The sequence below is a fragment of the Lissotriton vulgaris genome, chromosome 5 (assembly GCF_964263255.1).
Source record: "Lissotriton vulgaris chromosome 5, aLisVul1.2, whole genome shotgun sequence".
Taxonomy (NCBI): domain Eukaryota; kingdom Metazoa; phylum Chordata; class Amphibia; order Caudata; family Salamandridae; genus Lissotriton; species Lissotriton vulgaris.
Window position 1 is genome coordinate 1,026,044,447 of NC_141693.1, and position 21,082 is coordinate 1,026,065,528.

At 42.5% G+C, this 21,082-nt stretch overlaps 1 protein-coding gene across 2 annotated transcripts in view; it reads left to right on the forward strand.

The window, feature by feature from the left end:
- OGA (O-GlcNAcase) overlaps positions 1 to 21,082 on the forward strand; it is a 548,350-nt gene that overhangs the window by 83,388 nt on the left and 443,880 nt on the right. For both annotated transcript variants that reach the window (XM_086922657.1, XM_086922658.1), the window contains exon 3: positions 15,153 to 15,250. In XM_086922657.1, the coding sequence (XP_086778783.1) occupies positions 15,153 to 15,250 (98 nt within the window). The remainder of the gene's footprint in view (positions 1 to 15,152; positions 15,251 to 21,082) is intronic.

Genomic DNA, 21,082 nt, shown 5'->3' on the forward strand with positions numbered 1-21,082 from the left:
TAGGCTAATGTAGTGACTTTTTTTTATCCATAGTAGCCTATTGTGTAATGTTATTATGACTTTTTAAAAAAATTTTTTTTATTGTATTTAGTGTTTTCTATAGCGCGAACATGACCCTGCAAATGGTATTGCAGCGCTTTACAGAAGTATTTCAATATTAGAACCTCATAAATTGCAAATCACAAACTCTTTACAACAGTACACTTCAGGGAAGCGTATAAACCTATATAACGAACAACTATTGATTGGTATCAAAGTGCATTAAATCACACCACCCCATGTGCTACATATATACCCGCACATGCGTGGGAAGTGGAAGGCTGGCGGATGACTGGAAGCAAACATGGAAAGTTTGTAGCCATAATATACGTTTTATTGTACCACGAGACTCTTACCTCGTCAGCGGTGATTATTCTAAGCCTGTGAATCTATGAAAGATACCAATACTGGATAACTGAAGTTACAGATAAGTAACTCATTTTCTACTGTTGTAGGATCATTAAAGTTCACTGCAATGCAATTCCTGCCTATGGTTTTTGGAGCATGGCCCACCCAGTCAACTCTTCTAGCCATTATGATATTTTTGCTACAGTTCTGAGGTCACTTTGAGTTTTTGTTGAACCAGTGGAGGACTTTAGCCATGAGATGTCATGTAGATTCCCTTTGGGCGTCTTCTGATACGGGTATATTTGCCAGAGTTAAAACATATGGGCAAGCCTCTGTAGGGAGGTGTAATTTACGCCTGTTTTCACCTGCTAATGGCGGTTTGACAGGCCTTACCTCCCTTGGGCCCTGAACAGTCATGCTTATACTTACATCTGGTCTCAGCTGTTCACGGGTGCCTCTTCCTATATTTCTTCATTTGGCTATCCATGGGCAAAGTGGTGGGATAATTGTGTTTGAAACCTCGACTTAGAATCTTGGGTGATAGTATCTCTGGGGTGGGTCGTTATTGCCCCGCCTTCCCCCTTCCTCCTTTTGCTGCTGGGTGCACCTTGGACATATATCCCGGGATGATTTTACTGGGGCCCTGTTCTTGTCCACTGATTACTCACTATTCCTTTCTATTGTGTATTTGGCCATCTAAACTACATCTGATTTTTAAAATTATTTTTTAACAGATCCTCTAGGCCTTTTTCTATTTCAATCAATCTGCATATTATCGGCTGCAAAATGTCAGTAAATATGTGCTCCAACCTTTGGCATATGTCCTAATTAGTGCTGTGAGGTATATCAGTGATGCATGTGTTGATGTTTTGCATCCCTTATCCCCGATTCAGGGATGCTAGGCTTCTTTCCTCTCTGTGCTTTTTTTTATTTCTTACACCTCCCAGTGTTCTTTTTACTGGTGGCTCTGAGGGAGTTGTGTGTCCTGACTCGTGGGTTGGGGTGTATTGTGTGTTCATGCTAATGCAGGGGTTACCCGTTACCCGCCAGGCCTTCGCCTCCCCCAAGTCCCGCAATATCCGTAAGATCAGTCATATAAAGGCCCGTGCTTTCACTGGGGCAAGTTCTTAGCACTAATGGCGAGAGATTTTGTTCCATTTGTTTCGATAGTACATTTTGCGCTTTTGAATGTGGTGACGCTGCCCCAGGGAGTGATGGAAATTGTAGTCCGTTTAAACACCTAGACCCCCCCTGCCCCCCTGTTCCCCCCTAGTGTGGTCCAGTTGGTTTGGGTCACCCCAGCAAAGTGAAGTTCTAGCAGGTGAAAATCTGGTTATGCAGCGTTGTCTTCAAGACCAGATGTATACACTATATGGGCTTTAGCCGTGTCCCCGCTGCCAATTGGTTAAAGTGTGTCATTCCGAAAAGCTTTCTTCTCTAAGGTTTCTTGTAGTTATAAGTCCTACCTTCTTGTGTTTGCTCCTCTCCTACAGTATTGGCCTGTTACATGTCCCCCATCTCTTTTGTTTATTTCTGGTTTGTTGGCTCATTCTCCAGTATTGAATCTTTCATAGATTTACATGCTTGTATCTTTCCCATCGTCATGGTGGGAGTCTCACAGTAACCGAATGATCACAGCAGTATCAGAGTTAGAACTGCATAGAAAATCACATAAGGAACCATAATATTTGGTAGCCAAACCTCATCATTATTTGGTCCAAAACTAAGCCAATCTGCTGCCAGCCCTGACATCACACTCCCCAGCAGAGCCATCATACCTCAGATTTCCAACCGCCTTCATATGAGGAGAGCAACTGAAAGTCTCTTTCTACTGGATTTAAGGTACTGTTACTTATTTTGCCTACTATTGCTGAAAGCTCTAAAAAGAGGCTTTCAGGCCCAGCAGATCCTGTGGAAAACCTAGACTATATTCTGAGGATCCACATAAGGAATGTTTGTATTGCCTCCACCCTAAACATGTGCCAAAGGACTGCAAGCACTGTAGAACCTTTTCGGCAAAAACCTTGAGAGACAGGGAGGCACATTTATTATTATGGCTTCAAAAGAAGAAGGCCACTTCAGATTCAGACTCTGAGGAAGAGGTTAATACTCAATCTTCCAAGAAGATGAAGTCTTTTGCTACTGAGGAAAAAATAGATCCAAAAAAGCAAAAGACCAAAGAAAAAGAAGCCTCTTCATCTTCTCTGCCTCAAACTCCCTTAAAAAATCATCTGTATCAAGGGAGGTGTCTTCTGCTCCTTCTTCTAAAGTAGGAGTGTCACCGACTTTGACTCCTGTGAAAACTACTACCACTTCGTCGACGATTACGATATGAACAACAGCACCATTTGCGTCGATGACTTTGTCAGCAGTAACTTATTTAGTCATCGATGGGAACATCGTCGACGGGAACATCGTCGACGACATCTTTTAAGTCCCTGAAGGCAAAGTCATCAATAACTCTGAAGTCCTTTCCGCCGTTGACAGGCTCGTCGACAGCGAAGAAATCTACACATTTTACAAGCTGGACTAAGATTTCACCGCTGCCACCATCAAATCTGCTGGAGTTGCAGTTAGAGGATGCGGAATTGGGAGTGGCTTATAGTCCTTCCCAGCTTCAGATAAAAGGTCAGGACACTGACGATGACGAGTTCCAGGAAGTTCAAGAGGTGTTTTCTTTCCAGGATCGCCCAGTGACTGAATCAAAGAGACCTGAATTATTTCAGCAGTCATATGCTTATGAGGAGGAGGAAGAAGTACAGCATGAGGTGAGAGAGAGGAGTCTGTCTCCATGCCAATTTCTCTTGTGACAGATCTACGTCATATAATTAACGACTACTATCGTCGTTTTCCCGAAGCTAACACTACTGCCTCAAAGCTTGCAGCAAGTCCAGCTCCAGCTCAAACTCCACCTCCACCTTCAATTCAAAAGATTAGATCTCCTCCAATTATTACGATTAGAGATGATTTGACGGACAGTGACGGAGATCAACTGGAAGAAGGAGAACTATTCAGGAAAGTCCAGTTGGTATAAAATGGGAGGAATATATTATTCCTACTATGCCTTCTCCAGCAAATTCTCCTCCTCAGGATATTGGAGGATTCCATGATATTATGGAAAAGGCCTCAAAGATTTGAACTCCCGCTTCCAGTTCAAGAAGCAGAATGTTTTCTTTCCGATTTCAAAGAGGAGTCAAGAAAATCTATCCAAGAAATCCCAATTATAGAGTTCATTTGGGAAGAAGAATTGAAACTTATGAAAAATCCGGACTCGGTTGCAGCCTAGGTGCCTAGGATAGAGAAAAAGTATCGGGCACCAGAATCCTCTCCAGCATGTTTAATTGGGCATCCACGGCCAGAGTCAGTGGTAATGCAGGCCGCACAACGCAATTCAAAAAATCCAGTCTCAACATCTGCAGCCCCTCCAGACAAGGAGGGAAGACGAATGGATGGTGCGGGGAAGCACTTTGCCGTGATGGCAGCAGCCTCCATTAGAGCTGCAAATGCTTTAGCCCCTCCTCATTAGATACAATGGGCAAATTTGGTCATATATAGCTCCATTGTTGTCCCATCTGCCGGAGGATAAAAAGGAAGAGGCAGGATGGATCCAGAGCGGCATCTGAATCTATAGATATAGCAATGGAAATGTCTTCTATTTCATTTAGTCAAATGACAACGGCGGTAGCACTACGAAGACAGGGATGGCTTAAAGCCACTTCGTTTCGACCAGAAGTCCAACCGAAATAATTGACATGCTATTCGAGGTAGAAAATCTCTTCAGAAAGCACATCGATGAGGCACTTCAAGGCATCAAAGCTGACACTGATACGGCGCGAGCGTTGGGCTCTCTACAACAGGGCAGACTTCAGTCCTTTAAGAAAGACCGGGTCTAGAGGACAGTATAATCAATCAAAGACCCGCATACCAATCTGGCAGATATCAACCTTACAAACAGCAGGGGTTTCACCAGTTTTCAAGTGGCCAGAAATTTCAGTCCTCAAATACCTCTTATCAGCAGGCAAAGGGAAAGACTACGGCGAGAGGTAAATCTCAACAGCCTAATAGAAGACAGTGACTTCAACAAAGCGCCCGCCACTTGTTCAAGCTTCAAAAAGCATTACCTTACTCTATTTTATCAAGAATTGATGTCAATAACAGACAGATGGGAACTGGACATAATTCAACAGGGCCATACCCTGTAATTTATACAGAAGCCTCCAAATCAACCTCCGATTCTCAGAAAGCAACATCACCTGTCCGCACTCAAGGTGGAAATTGTATGTCTCTTGCAAAAAGAGGCAACAGAGGAAGTGCCACTTCATCAACGAGGGAAAAGCTTTTATTCGCATTTCTTTCTAATAAAGAAAAAACACACAGGAAATGGAGACATGTAATGGACCTGAGAAGTTTGAACAAATTCATCAAAAATATCTTTTCGTATGCTATCCCTGCAAGAAATACTCCTTCTTCTCTGCACAGGAGACTACATGGCATCCCTGGACCTCTTAGATGCTTATTTTCACATCCCGATCCATATAAATCACAGAAAATTTCTGAGCTTCATGGTGGCTGGGTGCCACTACCAATTCAAAGTCTTACCATTCGGTCTGAAGTCAGCCCTAAGGGTTTTTACAAAGTGTATGGCGCCAGTGGCAGCTCACTTAAGACTTCAAGGTCACCAAACCTTCCCATATTTAGATGATTGGCTCATAAAAGGCACTTCGTTTCAGGAAACCCAGAACTCTCTACAATGTTGAATGAATATCTTCAGTAGTCTGGGTCTGAGAGTCAATCTAGAAAAGTTATTTCTCATCCCATCTCAGCCTCTTCAATTTCTGGGAGCCATGCTCCGCACAAGGGAAGCGAAAGCTTATCCTTCGGAGGAATGTGTTCAGAAAATAATAAATCTAGCATCAAATCAACAAACAAGAAAGTACACTTTGGTGAGAATCTACAAGTCATTATTGGGGATGATGTCTTCTGGTATCCCCTTACTTCCCAATTGCAGACTGCACATGAGGCCTCTTCAAGAGCTTCTGGACAAACAATGGATTCAATCTCAAGGATCCTTCGAAGATTGAGTGACAATCTCTCCTCTGATAAAAAAGGCCCTGTCATGGTGGAAAATCAGAAAACCTTTAACAAGAGGTCTGCTCTTCGAACCTCAACAGTTATGTTATGATGACAGACGCATCTCTTCAAGATTTGGGAGCACATCTCCAAGACCTCGAAATTCAGGGTCATTGGTCAGAATGTGAAGCTCATCTTCACATCAACCTTTTGGAGCTAAAGGCGGTGTTCTTGGCATTACAGGCATTTCTACCCAGAATCGGAGGTTCCACAGTACTGGTCAGGACAGACAGTACAACGACCATGTTTTACCTACTGAAACAAGGTGGTACAAAGTCAAAACTTCTCTCAAAACAAGCGCAAGAGATTTGGAGGTGGTTACTACTCCACAACATCTCGCTGCAAGTTCAACACATTCCGGGTGTGGACAACATAAGAGCAGATACCCTCAGCAGATCAACAAGTGTTTCTCACGAGTGGGAATTAGATCAAGGTCAACTTCTCTAAGTCTTTCGCCTATGGGGAACCCTATCACTGGATCTGTTCGCGAACGTTCACAACTCAAAATGCAAACATTTCGCAAGCAGATTTAATCAGAAAGGATTGTGGGGCAATGCACTTCAAATGTGCTGGACAGTGATGTTCGCATTTGCATTCCCTCGATTCCCTCTGATATCGAGTGATACGGAAAATGAAATCAGAACTGTGCCACTTAATCCTCATAGCGCCAGCATGGCAGAGACCAGCTTGGTTCTCATATCTCCTCAATCGGTCTGTGACACCCAGGATTCAATTCCCATTGTCACAGAACCCGATCTCCATGAACGAAGGTCAGATTCTTCATCCAAATTTGAAATCGCTCAATTTGTCAGCATGGAACCTCACAAGCATGAATTCCAATCTTGAAATATTTCTCAGGAATGCCGAGATATTCTCTTACGATCCCGGGCAATTTCTACGAACAAGACTTAAACGGCTAAATGGAAGAGATTTTTTCAATGGTGCGCATCTCAAGGTCTTCGTCCCTTAAATATCTCTTCAGAACAAATTCAGCCATATCTTTTGCATTTGGCTAAAGCGGGTCTTTCACATGCATCTATAAAAGTACATTTGGCAGCTATCTCAAGATATAGAAGGGGTCCTAACCATCCATCTCTCTGGTCTCAAAGTGTGATGAAAGAATTTCTCAAAGGACTTTTCAGGGTGTTTCCCCCGGTTCACCGTCCAACAGTCTCTTGGCAGCTTAATACGGTTCTTGCACATCTCATGAAACCACCCTATGAATCAGTACATAAAGCAGATTTACAGTTTTTCATTGAAAACAGCCTTGCTATTAGCTCTCACTTCAGCAAGGAGAGTCAGCGAAATTCAGGCTTTCTCGATTTCAAAACCTTTTCTCCAATTCAGACCAGATAAGGTTATCTTGAGAACAAATCCGAAGTTCATTCCTAAGGTTCCCTCCATATTTCATCTCACCGAGCCTGTGGTATTACCTACATTATTTAGAGATCCTTCATCGTCTGCGGAAAGAGTTCTACATTCCCTGGACATCAAACGGTGTTTGAAGTTCTACATTGACAGAACAAAGTAGTTCAGGAAAACAAACAAACTTTTTGTGGCTTTTTCTAGACCAAGAAAAGTTTTGGCACTGTCCAGATATAGTATTTCTAGATGGATTTCTTCGGCTATCTCTTTGTGTCATGACAAAGCTGGTAAACCTCTACAATCCAGAGTACATGCGCATTCCACCAGAAAGATTGCAACTTCTACGGTCCTATTTGCAGGAGTGTCTGTCAGACATTTGCAGGGCAGCGATGTGGAAAAATGTGCACACTTTTACTTGACATTATTGTCTAGACGCAGCATGGCGAGATGATGCAGCAGTGGGACAAGCAGTTCTACGCCATTTGTTTAATTAAGGTATTAGTAAACAAATATATATTTAATTATATATATATTAATGCTTATGTTCTTGCATTATTTGTTTACTGTCTTGTCATAGGCATGCTGTGTTTCAAATCTTTGCAATCATTCTAATCTTATGGTTGTTAATATAAAAAAAATAGGGGCAGAGCCCACAGAGGATGTGAGGTTCCATCCTGAGCAACGCATCTTGTCACAAGTACTGCTCGCTATTCTGATACAAGCATGTGAATCTATGAAAGATTCAATACTGGAGAAAAAACTTGTTACTTACCTGAACACTATGGTTCTCCAGTATTATCTTTCATAGCTTCACATGCGGCCCGCCCACCTCCCCATTACTCAGGTAGACCTCTTATCTCTAGATATATCCTTGGCTCTCACTTGGGGCTGGAAATCTGAGGTATGATGGCTCTGCTGGGGAGTGTGATGTCAGGGCTGGCAGCTGATTGCCTGAGTTTTGGACCAAATAATGATGAGGTTTGGCTACCAAATATTATGGTTCCTTATGGGATTTTCTATGCAGTTTTTACTCTATGATACTGCTGTGGTCATTTGTTACCGTGAGACTCCCACCATGACGACGGCGAAGATACAAGCATGTGAATCTATGAAAAATAACACTAGAGAACCATAGTGTACAGGTAAGTAACTTGTTTTTTCTGTGTTTTCCTTGTTGACCCGATTCTGTACGCTTTCATGAAGGGATTGGCTGCAGCCGTTTCCCTATAGGACTCTACTTCAGCAGTCACAGGTGCACAGCGATAAACACAACACATTCTGTTAGAGCAGCATCGTATATACTCTACTTCCCCAGCAACCCAGCCCGCCACTTGAACAACCTCGTAACACTCGATGTGTTTGTGGATGTACATGAGGACAAAAAAGGATTTGTTTCCAACTTAAATATGCACCCGTCGATGTAAGCATTTTTTCCTCTCTCAGTATTCAGTAAGAAAAAATGTGCGTGCAATTTCTGTGCTTCTGATTTCTTCACCTCCCACTTCCTCAAAAGAGACCTATACCCTGATCTCCAACTTGATGACTGTTGGAACGTGGTTGACCTGTCTAGTGGAAATGGATGCAATTGCCAGAATCTACATCCCCCCTTCTCGGACCCCCCCCACCGCGTCTCCCCCATCGCTCCAACAGAGGTGCTGAGGATGCCCGGAAAGGGGCACAGCACCTTTAACTGAACATTACTGAAAGTTATCTATAGCGGTAGTTGGTTTACTGGGGCGTTACTTTTGAATTGCAGCTCCTTATGTTCCTAGGTCCATGCGGGAGTGATCATCCAGTCAAATGGTTTTGCTTTGCATATGGGGCTTGTAGTCCTTCCCTTTACTGACATGTGGAACTTGGACAACATATTGGTGAGGTCACATACACATTGTTGCCTCATAAAGTGGCCCAGGCCAACCCCTCAGAAGAAGTGGATGACCTGATTGGAACAGCCGGATCACAGTACTTCTGGTGCGAGGGTTCATTCCAAGGAAATCTGCACTTTTCAAAACATCATGAATAAATAAGTGCTGTCTTGACAGGGCCCGCCCGCACACTGCGGCATTCGGCTGAAATGGCTCTCCACATCCTGCAGGAATAAAGGTGCAGTATTAAGTAGTTTGCCCACAATATAATGCAACACTGGCCTCAATAAGTATCTTAGTATTTCCCACGCTTAGTTGTTAAAAACACTTGAAAGGTCCACAATGGCGACGAGGTTTATTTAATTATTTAATTATTTATGGACCCACTGTGTTGCTGAGCGTCTTTTAACCTACTACGATTTCATTTTAAAACAAGAAACGGACCTACGGTGTGATTCTCTTCTGCTGCAATCAGATGAGAGCTGTTGACGCTGCTTTCTTGTGATCCACAAGGTACAGTCCTTCCCTTAAATTTAAAGGATTTCGAGTCGCTGTCATTGAAGCGTCTCTACGGCAGTTGATCTGCTCGCGCTCCTGTGTGCCTCCAGTGTGATGACGTCTGTGATTTACAACAGACTCCTGGAACGCACTACTCGTCTGAAACGCAGCGCTTGATAGCACGCAACGTCACGGCCATTTTGAGACTGTTTTTCTTTCTTATGAAACGCATTGCTCATCTGGAACGCAGCGTAGCACGCAACATTGCGGCCATTTTCGCAGTGCTTTTCAGACGGTCAGCTGTTTTGTGATCACAACATCGGCAATCTTCGAGCAGCGTAACGGCGCTTTACTCACAACGTCTTTCAAGCGGCAACTTGTGGTTTATCATCATTTTCACGGAGTTTTACTTGCGAATTCAGTGATTCGCTCACTTTTATTTAAAACAAATATTTTCTTAAGTATACATTTTGAGAAGTTGAAGTGTGGTAAGCTGGATATTTTCTTCAATCCTTTGTTTACTTCAGTGATGTGCACACTTGGTTATTTTTAGAAGTGCATGTTGCAGTCCTATTCTACTGTGATTTGCACACAATTTGAAAATCTTTTTCTTCCTTCTCATTCACATTGTTCTGCACACGTTTTAAAAGTATGAGTTTTTTTTATTTTAGTCTTTGCTATGGCTACATCTCAGATTTGCAATCAACCCTCCATCTTTTTGGTAATTCCTGGAAAACCGAAATTAAGGTGGAAGAAATGGATTGAGACTTTTGATAACTATATTGTTGCCATTGATGGTACTGGGTTTTCTGCTGCAAGGAAAAAGGCTATTCTTTTCAGTTATTTAGGCACAGCTGCTATTGAAATTTTCAAAAACCTTATACTCATTGCGCCACCAATTGAGGGTGGTGATGGATGGAATGTTTTTGTTGAAGCTGTTGCTAGACTTGAGAAACGGTTTGAGGAGGAACCTAATGTCATGATTGAAAGGCGTTCTTTTCATAAGAGGAAACAATCCGCGGACGAATCTGTTGAAGATTATGTAGCAGCTTTGAGGGTTTTAGCTGCAAACTGCGATTTTGGTGCCTATGTTGATACAGCATTAAGGGATCAGTTTGTGTTTAATTGTGCAGCTAAAAAAGTACAAGAACGACTCTTAACTTGTCGTAATCCTACCCTGGCAGAAGTAATTGATTTGGCCAAAGGGATTGAAAGATCAATTGAGTCATCTAAGGTCATTGCTGCTAACGAAAACAAGAATACTAATGACACCTCTGTTTGTGCTGTTCAAATGCGTAGTAAGAGTAATTTTCAAACCAGTAGAGTTTTAAGTTGTTTTAGGTGTGGCTCTAAAGCACATTTGGCGAACTGTCCAGATTGTCCTGCACTTAAAAAAAAAAAAGTGTACTAAATGTGGTAAAATTGGCCATCTTACAGCTTCATGTAGGATTCAAAGGAAGGGTGGCAAGTCTAGTTCTGCTCTTAGTAATGTTTTCTTATGTTGATGATGATTTGGAGAATTTAGTCATTACTATTTATGATGATTCCTTTGATAGTCACATAAATAGTATTTCTCTTCCATTTAAAGCTCCTTTAGGGATAGTTCATATTGGTAAGATTGCCTTTGAAGCTATGGCTGACTCTGGTTCGCCTGTGACTATCTTATCTGATGTGTTTTTTTATGAAAAATGGAGAGGTGTCAAACTTGCTAAATCCGATATTAATCCCAAAGCTTTTGGTAATTTTGACATCAAAATGTTAGGTTTCTTTGAAGATTCGTTAAAATTTGAGACCTGTGTCATTTTTACCAAAATCTATGTTGCAACTGATGGAAAAAATATTTTTGGGTGGTATGATCTTGGTAAGCCGGGCATTAATTTATGCCCAGGATCAGATCGTCCAATTCTGTTGAGAGAAATGCCTGTTAATAATGTTTCTTTGGAATATCCTCTTTCTTCCATTCTGAATAAGTACAAGAATGTTTTTGAAGATGTTGTGGGTGAGGTCAAAGGTTTTTCGCACAGGATTAAACTTAAAAAAGGAGCTTTACCCGTACAACATAACGTTTGTATGGTACCTTTGGGTGTAAGGGACAAGCTCAAATCACAGTTGGATGGTCTCTGTTCTCAAGGTATCATAGAACCTACTGATAGCTCAGAATGGGGTTCGGCTATCGTTATTGCTCTTAAGAAGAATCAAGAATTAGACTGTGTGTAGATCTTCGATCTCTCAATAAAAACATTGTAGTGGAAACTTATCCTTTGCCTAGAATACAAGAAATGTTGGCTGCTGTCAATGGAGCGAATTTTTTTTCTCCAATATTGACTTGAAGGCAGACTACCATCAGGTTACTCTGGATCAGGATTCTAAAGATCTGACGGCGTTTATAACTCCGTTTGGGTTATTTAGATTCTTGAGGATGCCTTTTGGCCTGGCATTTGCTGCCAGTGTTTTCCAGAAGTTAATTGAAAGTTTGTTTAGTGGTGTTAAAGGTGTCCAGTCTTTTCAAGACGACATTTTAATCTTTGCTAAGTCTATTGATGAGCATAATGTTACTTTGGAAAAAGTTTTAAAGATCCTAAGCAGCAAGGGCATGACGGTGAGCAAGGAAAAATATAAGTTCCTAGTTAAAGAAATTGACTATTTAGGTCATAAAATTACTCGGGGAAGGGATTTTTCCTAAAAAAGATATCATTAGCAACCTTGAAAATGCCAGCAAGCCTCAGGACAAGGATGCTTTACGCTCTTTTCTTGGGTTAAGTGAATACTATGCGAAATTTGTGAAAGGTTATGCTTTAGTTGTTGAACCTCTCAGACAACTGTTAAAGAAAGGTTCAAGGTTTGTTTGGACTGATGTCCATGATTCAGCTTTTCAGGGTGTCATTAAGCTTATCGCTAGTGCTCCGGGTCTTAAAACTTTTGATCCTGAAGGGAAGTCTTTTGTAACTGTGGATGCAAGCACGGTTGGTTTGGGGGCTGTTTTCACGCAGATGGTTAATGGCAAGGAGAGAGTTATTTTGTTTATCTCAAGAGCGATTATAGGTGCAGAGGTTCATTATAGCACAATCGAGGCTTTAGCCTGTGTGTGGGCTGTGGAGAAGTTGAAGAATTTTTTATGGGGTAGGCCTTTTGTTTTGGTGACTGACCAAAAGCCGTTGGTCTATATGATGGATGGCGTGAGGAGTGGTAGAGCATCTTCCAGGCTGGTTCGGTTAATACGGAGACTGCAGGAGTTTAACTTTGAGATTCAGCATATTCCAGGTGGAAAGAATTTTTCTGCAGACTGTTTATCTAGGTTACCCCCACTGGGTGATTCCTGTGATGAAGTCACTGATCAGCATGAGTGTGTTGTGGCTGCTTTGGATGCTGTTGAGTCAAGCAGTTTTGGCATTGATGAGAATGAATGGAATGATCATGTGCTAAAGATAATTTGTTAGCTAAGGTCAAGTCTTATGTTGTTAATGGATGGCCCTCTGTTAAAAATGTTGAATCATCGTTGAGAAGTTTTGCACAAGTGGCGAATGAGTTATCTATTGAAAATGGAATTTAGTTGAGGAATGATTTGTTTGTTCCACCCGGCAGTCTCCGAGAGAAGATTATCAAATTAGCTCATTCAGGGCATCCTGGTGTTTCAGGTACAAAGAGGTTACTTAAGTGTCATTATTGGTGGCCTGGTTTGGATACCTCTGTTGAGAAGTTTATCAATAACTGTGCGGTGTGCGTTAGGTCTGACAAACACTGGAAGGTGTCTACTGAACCTCTGTCAATTTTTGAAGCTCCTTCAGGTCCGTGGGAAAAGCTCTCTATCGACTTTTCAAGACCTTATGATTGTCTTGGCAGAGAAAATAGATTTTTAATTGTTCTCATTGATGATTTTTCCAAATTGTTACATTATTCTTTTATGGAGCATCCTAGTACTGATGTGGTTATTAGTTTCCTGGACAATGTTTTCACGATTGAAGGGGCACCTGTTTCCATTAGGTCTGACAATGGTGTTCAATTCATTTCAAACAAAATGGAAATGTTTCTTAAAAAGTTTGGTGTGTCTACTAAGAGGGCCCCTCTTTATAGTCCACGTTCCAATGGTCAGGTTGAAAGGGCCAACAGATTTTTTAAAGAGGGGATCCAAGCTGCTTTGGAGAACAATTTGAATGTTTTTGACTTTTTGAAAGACAAAATTTGGAGTTACCATCTGACTCCCAACTCTTGTACTGGGGTTTCTCCTTTTTGTCTTATGAGAGGCAGAGATGCTAGATCTTTATTTTTGCCTCAAATAAGAAACAAAAGCAATTTGACAGAGAGTTTTGAGTCTTCTATTTCTAAAGCTAGAGATAACATCACTTCTGCACGGATGTCTGGAAAGTCCTATCATGATGATTTTCATCATTGTAAGAGCAAGGTTGTAAATATTGGTGATTGGGTTAGGATTGTTAGTCCTTCTCACACACCCAAGGGGTACGTCTAAGTTCAGTAAGCCCTTTTTAGTGGAACAAGTTTCTGATTCCACTGTTTTTGTCAAGGGCAGAGGGTGGCGGAGTAAAAGTTCTGTGGTTGTTCTAAAACCTGGGCAAGAATTTTCTTTTGATAAAAGGGAAGATGGTGAAGATGTCTGGTTTGATGATACCTGTTCTGGTCCTGTACGCAAGGAACAGTTAGATTGTTCTGGTGATGGTCTTGGTTCTACTTTTTGTTCAGAGTCTGATCCTATTTTGGGTCCTCCTGTTTCTGTTTCTGATGGTGATGCTGGTACTAGTTCTTCTGTTCCAGGTTCACATGTTTCTCTTAAAAGATGTTTTAAGTTGCCTATGAGATTTGATGATTATGTTCTGGATTAATCTTTCTTTGTTTTGTTTTGTTGTTTTGTTTTTTATTTTTGTTTTATCTGTGGAAAAGATACATGTGGTAATATCCTTCTGTTCTTTCCCGCATAGTCCTGATGTCACTTTTGGAATTGTAATATGTATTTAAGAATGTTACTCATGTAATGCAGAATGTTGTTGTGGACCTGTGTTCTAGATCAGAGAAGCGGTTGGAGCTGATCTGATCTAGACGCGTTGGCTTGTGCTCCAGTGGGTCCTTGGATTTAACTTAAATAAATCCTAATTTAAACTTATATTGCCTCCTCCGCTCTTCACACACAATTTCTTTTTTAAAAGTCTCTTCCTGTTTGATTTACTTTTGGCCAATCACTCTCCAGGCGAGCACTTTAGCAGTCCGCCCCTGCTGCCCCCTCCCTCACTCCCTCCCTCCTTCCCTCCCTCCTCCCCTCCCTCCTCCTTGGTAGGTAAAAGACATCGGCGTTTACAGTGGCAAAAGCTATAACTTAAAAAGATGCGTGACTTTTTGCATTTCCAGTGCTTGTTTGTTCAAGTGCGTTCACAGATTTATTCCTTTTCATGCTGTTGTCTGGCTATAGTAGCACTATGTGATCACTGTTACACTTTAGACTAAAATGTGAGATGTAATTGCGGTTATATTGCTGCCTCTAGCTGTTTTACGATTATATTTTGATCCTAAACAAATGTGGTTTGAATTGTTTAAAAGCATTCTTTCTAGCACTATCCGATTCTTCTTGCAACCACCCATTTCCAGAACTGAATCTGGCGGGAGAGTACCAAAGTTGATTATTAAAGGCTGCACCTATGTAGGTTCAACATTGGAAGTTTGTTTTACAATTGTTTGTATAATATGCAAACTTTGGTGCCTGGAATAGGATTTAGCTAAGTTTCTATAATGCTCCAGCTTGTATCCCAATTCCCAAGCACTAACTTTACTCTCTGTGCATACAAGCTATCTGCTGTTTGACCATTATATCCTCCCCAATGTCTTTGCCCGATTGTGAATTTCCTGAATTCACTTTTACAATGTTTCTCCTTAAATTCTTACTGTTTACATTTTTATCCGTAGGCTTCAGAAATGGGGACTGAATACTTACCTGTATGCTCCAAAGGATGATTACAAGCACAGGATGTTCTGGAGAGAAATGTACTCCGTGGAAGAAGCTGGTACTTTTTAGTTTTGTTTTTCCACTCGGGTCATTGTATAGATTATTACTGTGCAGATCAGTGATGCTATTTCTTTGAATACAATGCTCCTGTTCACGGACTGAGCTTGTCTGTAAATACATTTTTGTGGATGATATCTACAGCAGTTTAATAGCCCCTCTGTACTAATAATCACTGTAGCTTGATGTTTACCCAATCAACATCTGAAGAGTCATACATATTAATTTAACTCAAATAATCCAACATTGACAAATCTGATATATCTGGATTATTGCTGAAAGTGCTTGGATGCTTTCAATTATGGAGTCACTTATCCATCCATGGACTCATCCATGCTTCCTTACACTCGTGCATCTTTTATCCACCCAATGTACTCCTGCTTCTGTTCACCATTTGGCCAATCACAATGCCATCCAAATCCACCAATCTGTGAAATGGCGCTTTTTAAAATTTCAGTTGGACATTTTAGCTTAGCAGCTAGCGTGAGTGCTACTGATAGTGTTTCACTGAGGGTTGTGAGTGCTGTCAGTAGGATGTGACTGCTAATCCATGAGAAGATGTATTAGTGCTTCTGGTAGTATGCAACTGCTAGTTTGTACGGGAAAAAAGATGGTTACAGTGGTGCGACACTGCTGCTCTCCGATAGGATAATGTGTGTGCAGTAGTCTAAGGGATGCGAGTCTTTCTGGAATATGTTAATGCTTTTTCAATAGGTCTGGGATAATGTGAGGCTAATTCCTGTTGACTTTTCTCTCCGGTTATAGCTAAAGATATGGTGGTTGAGTTATAATCTTGAAGCATTACTTCATAAGTGGTTCATAAGCAGCGTTGTTTTCCTTCTCTTGTGAGCTTCATTGGCTTTTCAACGCTGCAGCTATGTACTTTTGAATACCCTTTCCCAGTGACCACTGCCAGGCTGCCCCACCGATTGTGACCCTAAATTATGTACATGACCTTTGAGGTTTGCTTTCTTTATCAAGCACAAGTTACACAAGTGAATAGTCTTTGTCCCATTAACCCTCGTAGATTGGTATTCACGCTCTAGCCTCACGTAAACAACTTCAAAGTGGTGTCTCGAAACTGACTGAGGCTTGTCCTAGTGCACCATCCCAAACACACTAATGCTACCCTGCATGCGTGCTCAGTGTGCATGTAAAGCAGGGGCCTTCATGTGCAGGGCGCTTGTGTGGAATGTTGAGCATGACTTAGAACCTGGTTTGATGCCATGAAGAATTACATACTGTGCATTTTCTGAAGAACACCTACTTGTGCATGCACCAAAGATCACCTTACTCACTCACTAAGTAAACTGGCGCAGCTTAGATGGGACACATGGTTGTCATCCCATTCTGGATTTGAAGGGCAGCAGGCCTGGGGAAGTGCAGCTGCAGTCAATAGAATACATACCTTAATCTTTAGTGTGGAAGGGGCAGGGAGCTCATTGGAGCTGGAGCATGCACTGCTTTCCAGCCAAGTCAAATGCTGCTGCTTTTTAGGTCGAGCTCGACCTGCATTCAATGCGAAGCATTGATTGCTGTGTCTGCTCGGAACCTATTGTCAGCCGTTTCTAGGAATGAAGACACGAGTCAGACGCGCGCTTTTGCAGTCTCAGTTTTGACCGCGGGAGCGCGCTTCTGAGCCGCGCTTGCGCAGACGAACTCACAGCCCCTGCTTTCGCTTCGCTCGCATGCATTAACGGCGCACACACACAGCCAGCCCCCACCCCTCTGCATGCACACACACACACACACACACGCTACCGCCCCCACCCCCCTGCACACACACACACGTACGCATACACACGCCGCCGCCCTCTGCCCCCCCCTTACCCTCCCCCCACACACACACGGTGGTTGGGTGACACGGGCAGCTGCCCTCTGCCAGGCTCACATTGAGCGAGAGGGAAGGGCTTTGCTTATCCTTACCGGGGCTCTTCAGATTGTAGCAGGCTTCCATGGCTTCGGCTGCTGCTCTCACGGATGCTCGTGGTGTGCCGGGTTCATGTCGGTGTTCCGCCGCCCCAGCTTTAGCCCTGACGTGGCACCAAGTTCGTGGCCCTGCCCCGGTGCTCACACTAACGCTGCAAGCTGCGGCGCCCGGGGAGGTGACGTCAGCTCCAGCCGCTGACTGTGTCCTTCAGTGCAGTGCCGACATAGAAAAGGGACTGGTGCGGCGGAGAAAGTGCAAGCGAAACTGCAGGAAGGGTAGGCGGAGGTCTCGAGTGCGCAGACACTCAGGGCATCTTATGAGTAGGCTTCCTCTTCAAGTACCGTTCATCATTGAATTGAAAAAAGAAAACAGATTTTTATTATGCATCTGGCTTCAGGTAATCGCTTCTGGCTGCGCTGTCATATTTGTAATTGACATTCGAATATGTTTGCCGCTTTAGTAAGTAAGTACCCATAATATTTTTATAATAGGGATATGAAGGGCTTTTTGGTAATGTTTCAAGGTATGTGACGTATACGCAGAGAAATCACATACTTGTTTTTTTATCTGTCTCAGTGTGACTGTGTGTGCGCTAGGGCCTGGCCAGTGATTTATGCCATTGTTAGAGAAATTAAGTTTGTTGGCATTCTGTTGCCCTATTTTCTCCATCCTAGCACAGTAGCAATATTTGTGGCTTGCTGGGGCCAACTATGTAAGCCCCTCCCTGTGCGTGTGGTACCGCAGTAGGGTGAGCAGGTGTCCCGGATTCGCCGGGGCAGTCCCTGTTTTTCAACCGCTGGTTTGGGTCACGTCCCGGTCTTTAGAGAGGGCCAACTCAAAACAGTGAGAGCCGCTTTTTTAGGTGTTCCAAATCGGCGCTAGTTCGTAGCTGTTACTAGTAAGCAATTTAATTAATCGGTATGATGCTGGTTTTGAAAATTACATTTTATTTAATTTCTTAGTGCTTTTTCTGTGTGTTTGTGTTGTTGAGGGTTGTCCTTCTTTGCCACTTCCTTGATGTACAATTCTAGTCCTTCCTCTGTGTTTTTGAAATGTCCCGGTTTTTCAGTCGCATGATCTGGCCACCCTCTGTGGTAGGCATCCCCGACCAGAGGCTTCCTATTGGTTCTGGTCGGGTTCATTGCAGAGGTGGGCGGGGAGTCGTGGGTGTGGTCGGCCCGCAGGAGCAGGGTTGATGCATTCCTACAGGTTAGTAAACATTGATGTGATGTTTGGTGCCACAACAATTTATCTTAAGGGGACCAGGTGCGTACCCATTCATATTAGTGCAACAGGAGCAGTGGCACCGGGGTCTGTCGATACTGGGGACAAGGCACTACACCACAGTTATGGTTGCATTTTACAACTGAACCAAGGCACCCTTGCTACGCCCCGACCCAGCACTGAAAGGAACATTAAACATATAATTAGAATGTAACCAGGTAACCTATAGGTTACACATGCATCTCTGCAGTTGGTTCCTCAACCCATTGAGCGGTCTCCCTTAGAACAGAAAGTGTGAGCTCAGTTGCAGGTTATATTCTGGGATAGCAGCCTGCTAAATAAAGTGATAAGTCGATCATACCTTAAGCTGTGTAGCAAGCACATTACCCCTTGGGCTCCAAGTCATCGTTCCAATAATACATGGAGAGTTCTGTAAACCAGATAAAGCCTCGATATTTCCTGGATATGATCAGATAATGGCTAAGCCAATGTATACACTTTTAAACATATGCTCCACACCTTTTACAAGGACAGTCATTAGCCAGACGCTCCAGTGAGCTATTTACGTAGCACTAGATAATCTACATGAGAGTTAAGAAAGAAACAGATCTCTTTATTAATCAGACATGGAAGAATAGTTGGGACGAGCAACAAACGGAGCAATATCCTTTGAAGCCATGCACAGACTCTCACACTCTTACAGTCTCTCACACTCTCACTGACACACACTAACTCTCACTCACACCACTGACTCACTCGCACCACTGACTCACTCGCACCACCGACTCACTCACACCACCGACTCACTCACACCACCGACTCACTCACACCACCGACTCACTCACACCACCGACTCACTCACACCACCGACTCACTCACACCACCGACTCTCTCTCACTCTCTCACTCTCTCACTCTCTCACTCTCTCACTCTCTCACTCTCTCACTCTCTCACTCTCTCACTCTCTCACTCTCTCACTCTCTCACTCTCAACACATATTGTATTACAAATGTAATACGTGTCACATTTGCGAAAGTTTAAGCTATTGGCATTGTAAATGACAATGCTATTAATGTATCTATTTTCAAAACCAACACATAAATAAAAAAGTGTCATTTACAATGCCAATAGCTCAAACCTTCCTAATGCGAGACCTATTGCATTGCAAATGCTTGTTACATTTGGATGCAGTGCTGCCTTAGTAGTGGGGGATCTTAATGTATCATGATATACTGTACCAGTACTGCTGCTGCTGGCTCAACCGGTGTGATGCACTTTGGCTGGCTTTGCAGCAAGGACTGGCAATTGTGACTCTAGGGTAAATGGACAGTGGAGTTGCCTTAATCTAAGGTACCTTACTGCCCAGGCCGATATAGTTTTAATAGTTAAATCATTATATATGTATATGTTCATATGTATATTTGTATGAAATCGTGTGTGTCTACAATTATTATTTATTTGCAATTAAAGGATTGATAATTACACAATGAACATAATCTTGCACCTTCTGAACTATGCCCAAGGATGCATCTCGAGTCATTGAGGAAAATGTAGGATAAACGTTTTCATAAGGCCTTATTTAAAGAAAAATCAAACTATCACTCTAGTTCTTGAACCAGTTGGCTCCCCATTGACGGTAAGCTCCATCTTGATTGCGATGAGGCATGAATGGCACAAGAAAGTGCACTGCTCTTTTCACCATCGCAAGGAGAGGAGAGCAAAGCAGGACTTAATCTACCTCTCATTAGAACCAGTGCTTCAAACTCCAGGTGAGCTAAACAGTACCAAAAGCCTCTTATGTGCAGGGAGATCCATTAGTTCTTTACTCCATGAGTCCTTTGTCTGCTCTGTAGTAAGTGGTTGTGGCATTTTTGATGTCCAATTATGCATTTGTGACACTTTGGCCTAGCTTCTGTCCCAACTCCCCTTTTTTTGATTTTGACTTGTTCAAAACAGTCTACAAGTCTGTTTTGAAGCCAATTATGGTTGGTTTGTCTAGAAATATGGGGCAGTCTTTTATTTCAGTCTGTCATCTGAGCCACCAGAATGAGAATGGTTTTAATGTGAGGACCTCTTAACAATGAGTATCCTTATGCTCTTAAGGTTTCCAGAAGGCGTGTGTTTAGGAGTATGCTGGATGTTTACAGCTGTGATTTTAAATGATTTAGCTTTTCCTAATACTCCCACCAGGAATGCTTTATCCAGATGAGTAGTAAGAGTTTTTCTCAGTTAAATTCTAATACTAGCACGCTTGAGGCTGTGTAGGACTCTTGGGGATTGGCCACATCACCGGAGCTGAACTGACAACCTCAGTTGGTTCCTTATTTAGCTGTTATTATGAGGGCAGCCGAGGCCTTAGATATACATTTATATGCGTTCTGTTTTTGCAGAAAGTCTTGCTGGGAAGTACTTTATGGTTGCAGTCCCACCTTTTCATGAGGCGCTGATCGATTAAGTAAAAAATCCATTGTCTAACCCACATTCTGTACGACGGAAGCTGCGTATAGAGTAAATAACACCCTGCTTCTTCTGAATAGCTAATGCTTGTTCTTTCATCCACTCCTTGAGTCTGATGCATGCTTCGCCCTCTGGGCCTAGTTCGAATATGATCCTGTTTAATCCGATGAAGAGTTTGAAAAACGTCTAAGCTTTGGAGGGCCAATATTTGTGCCTGGCCCA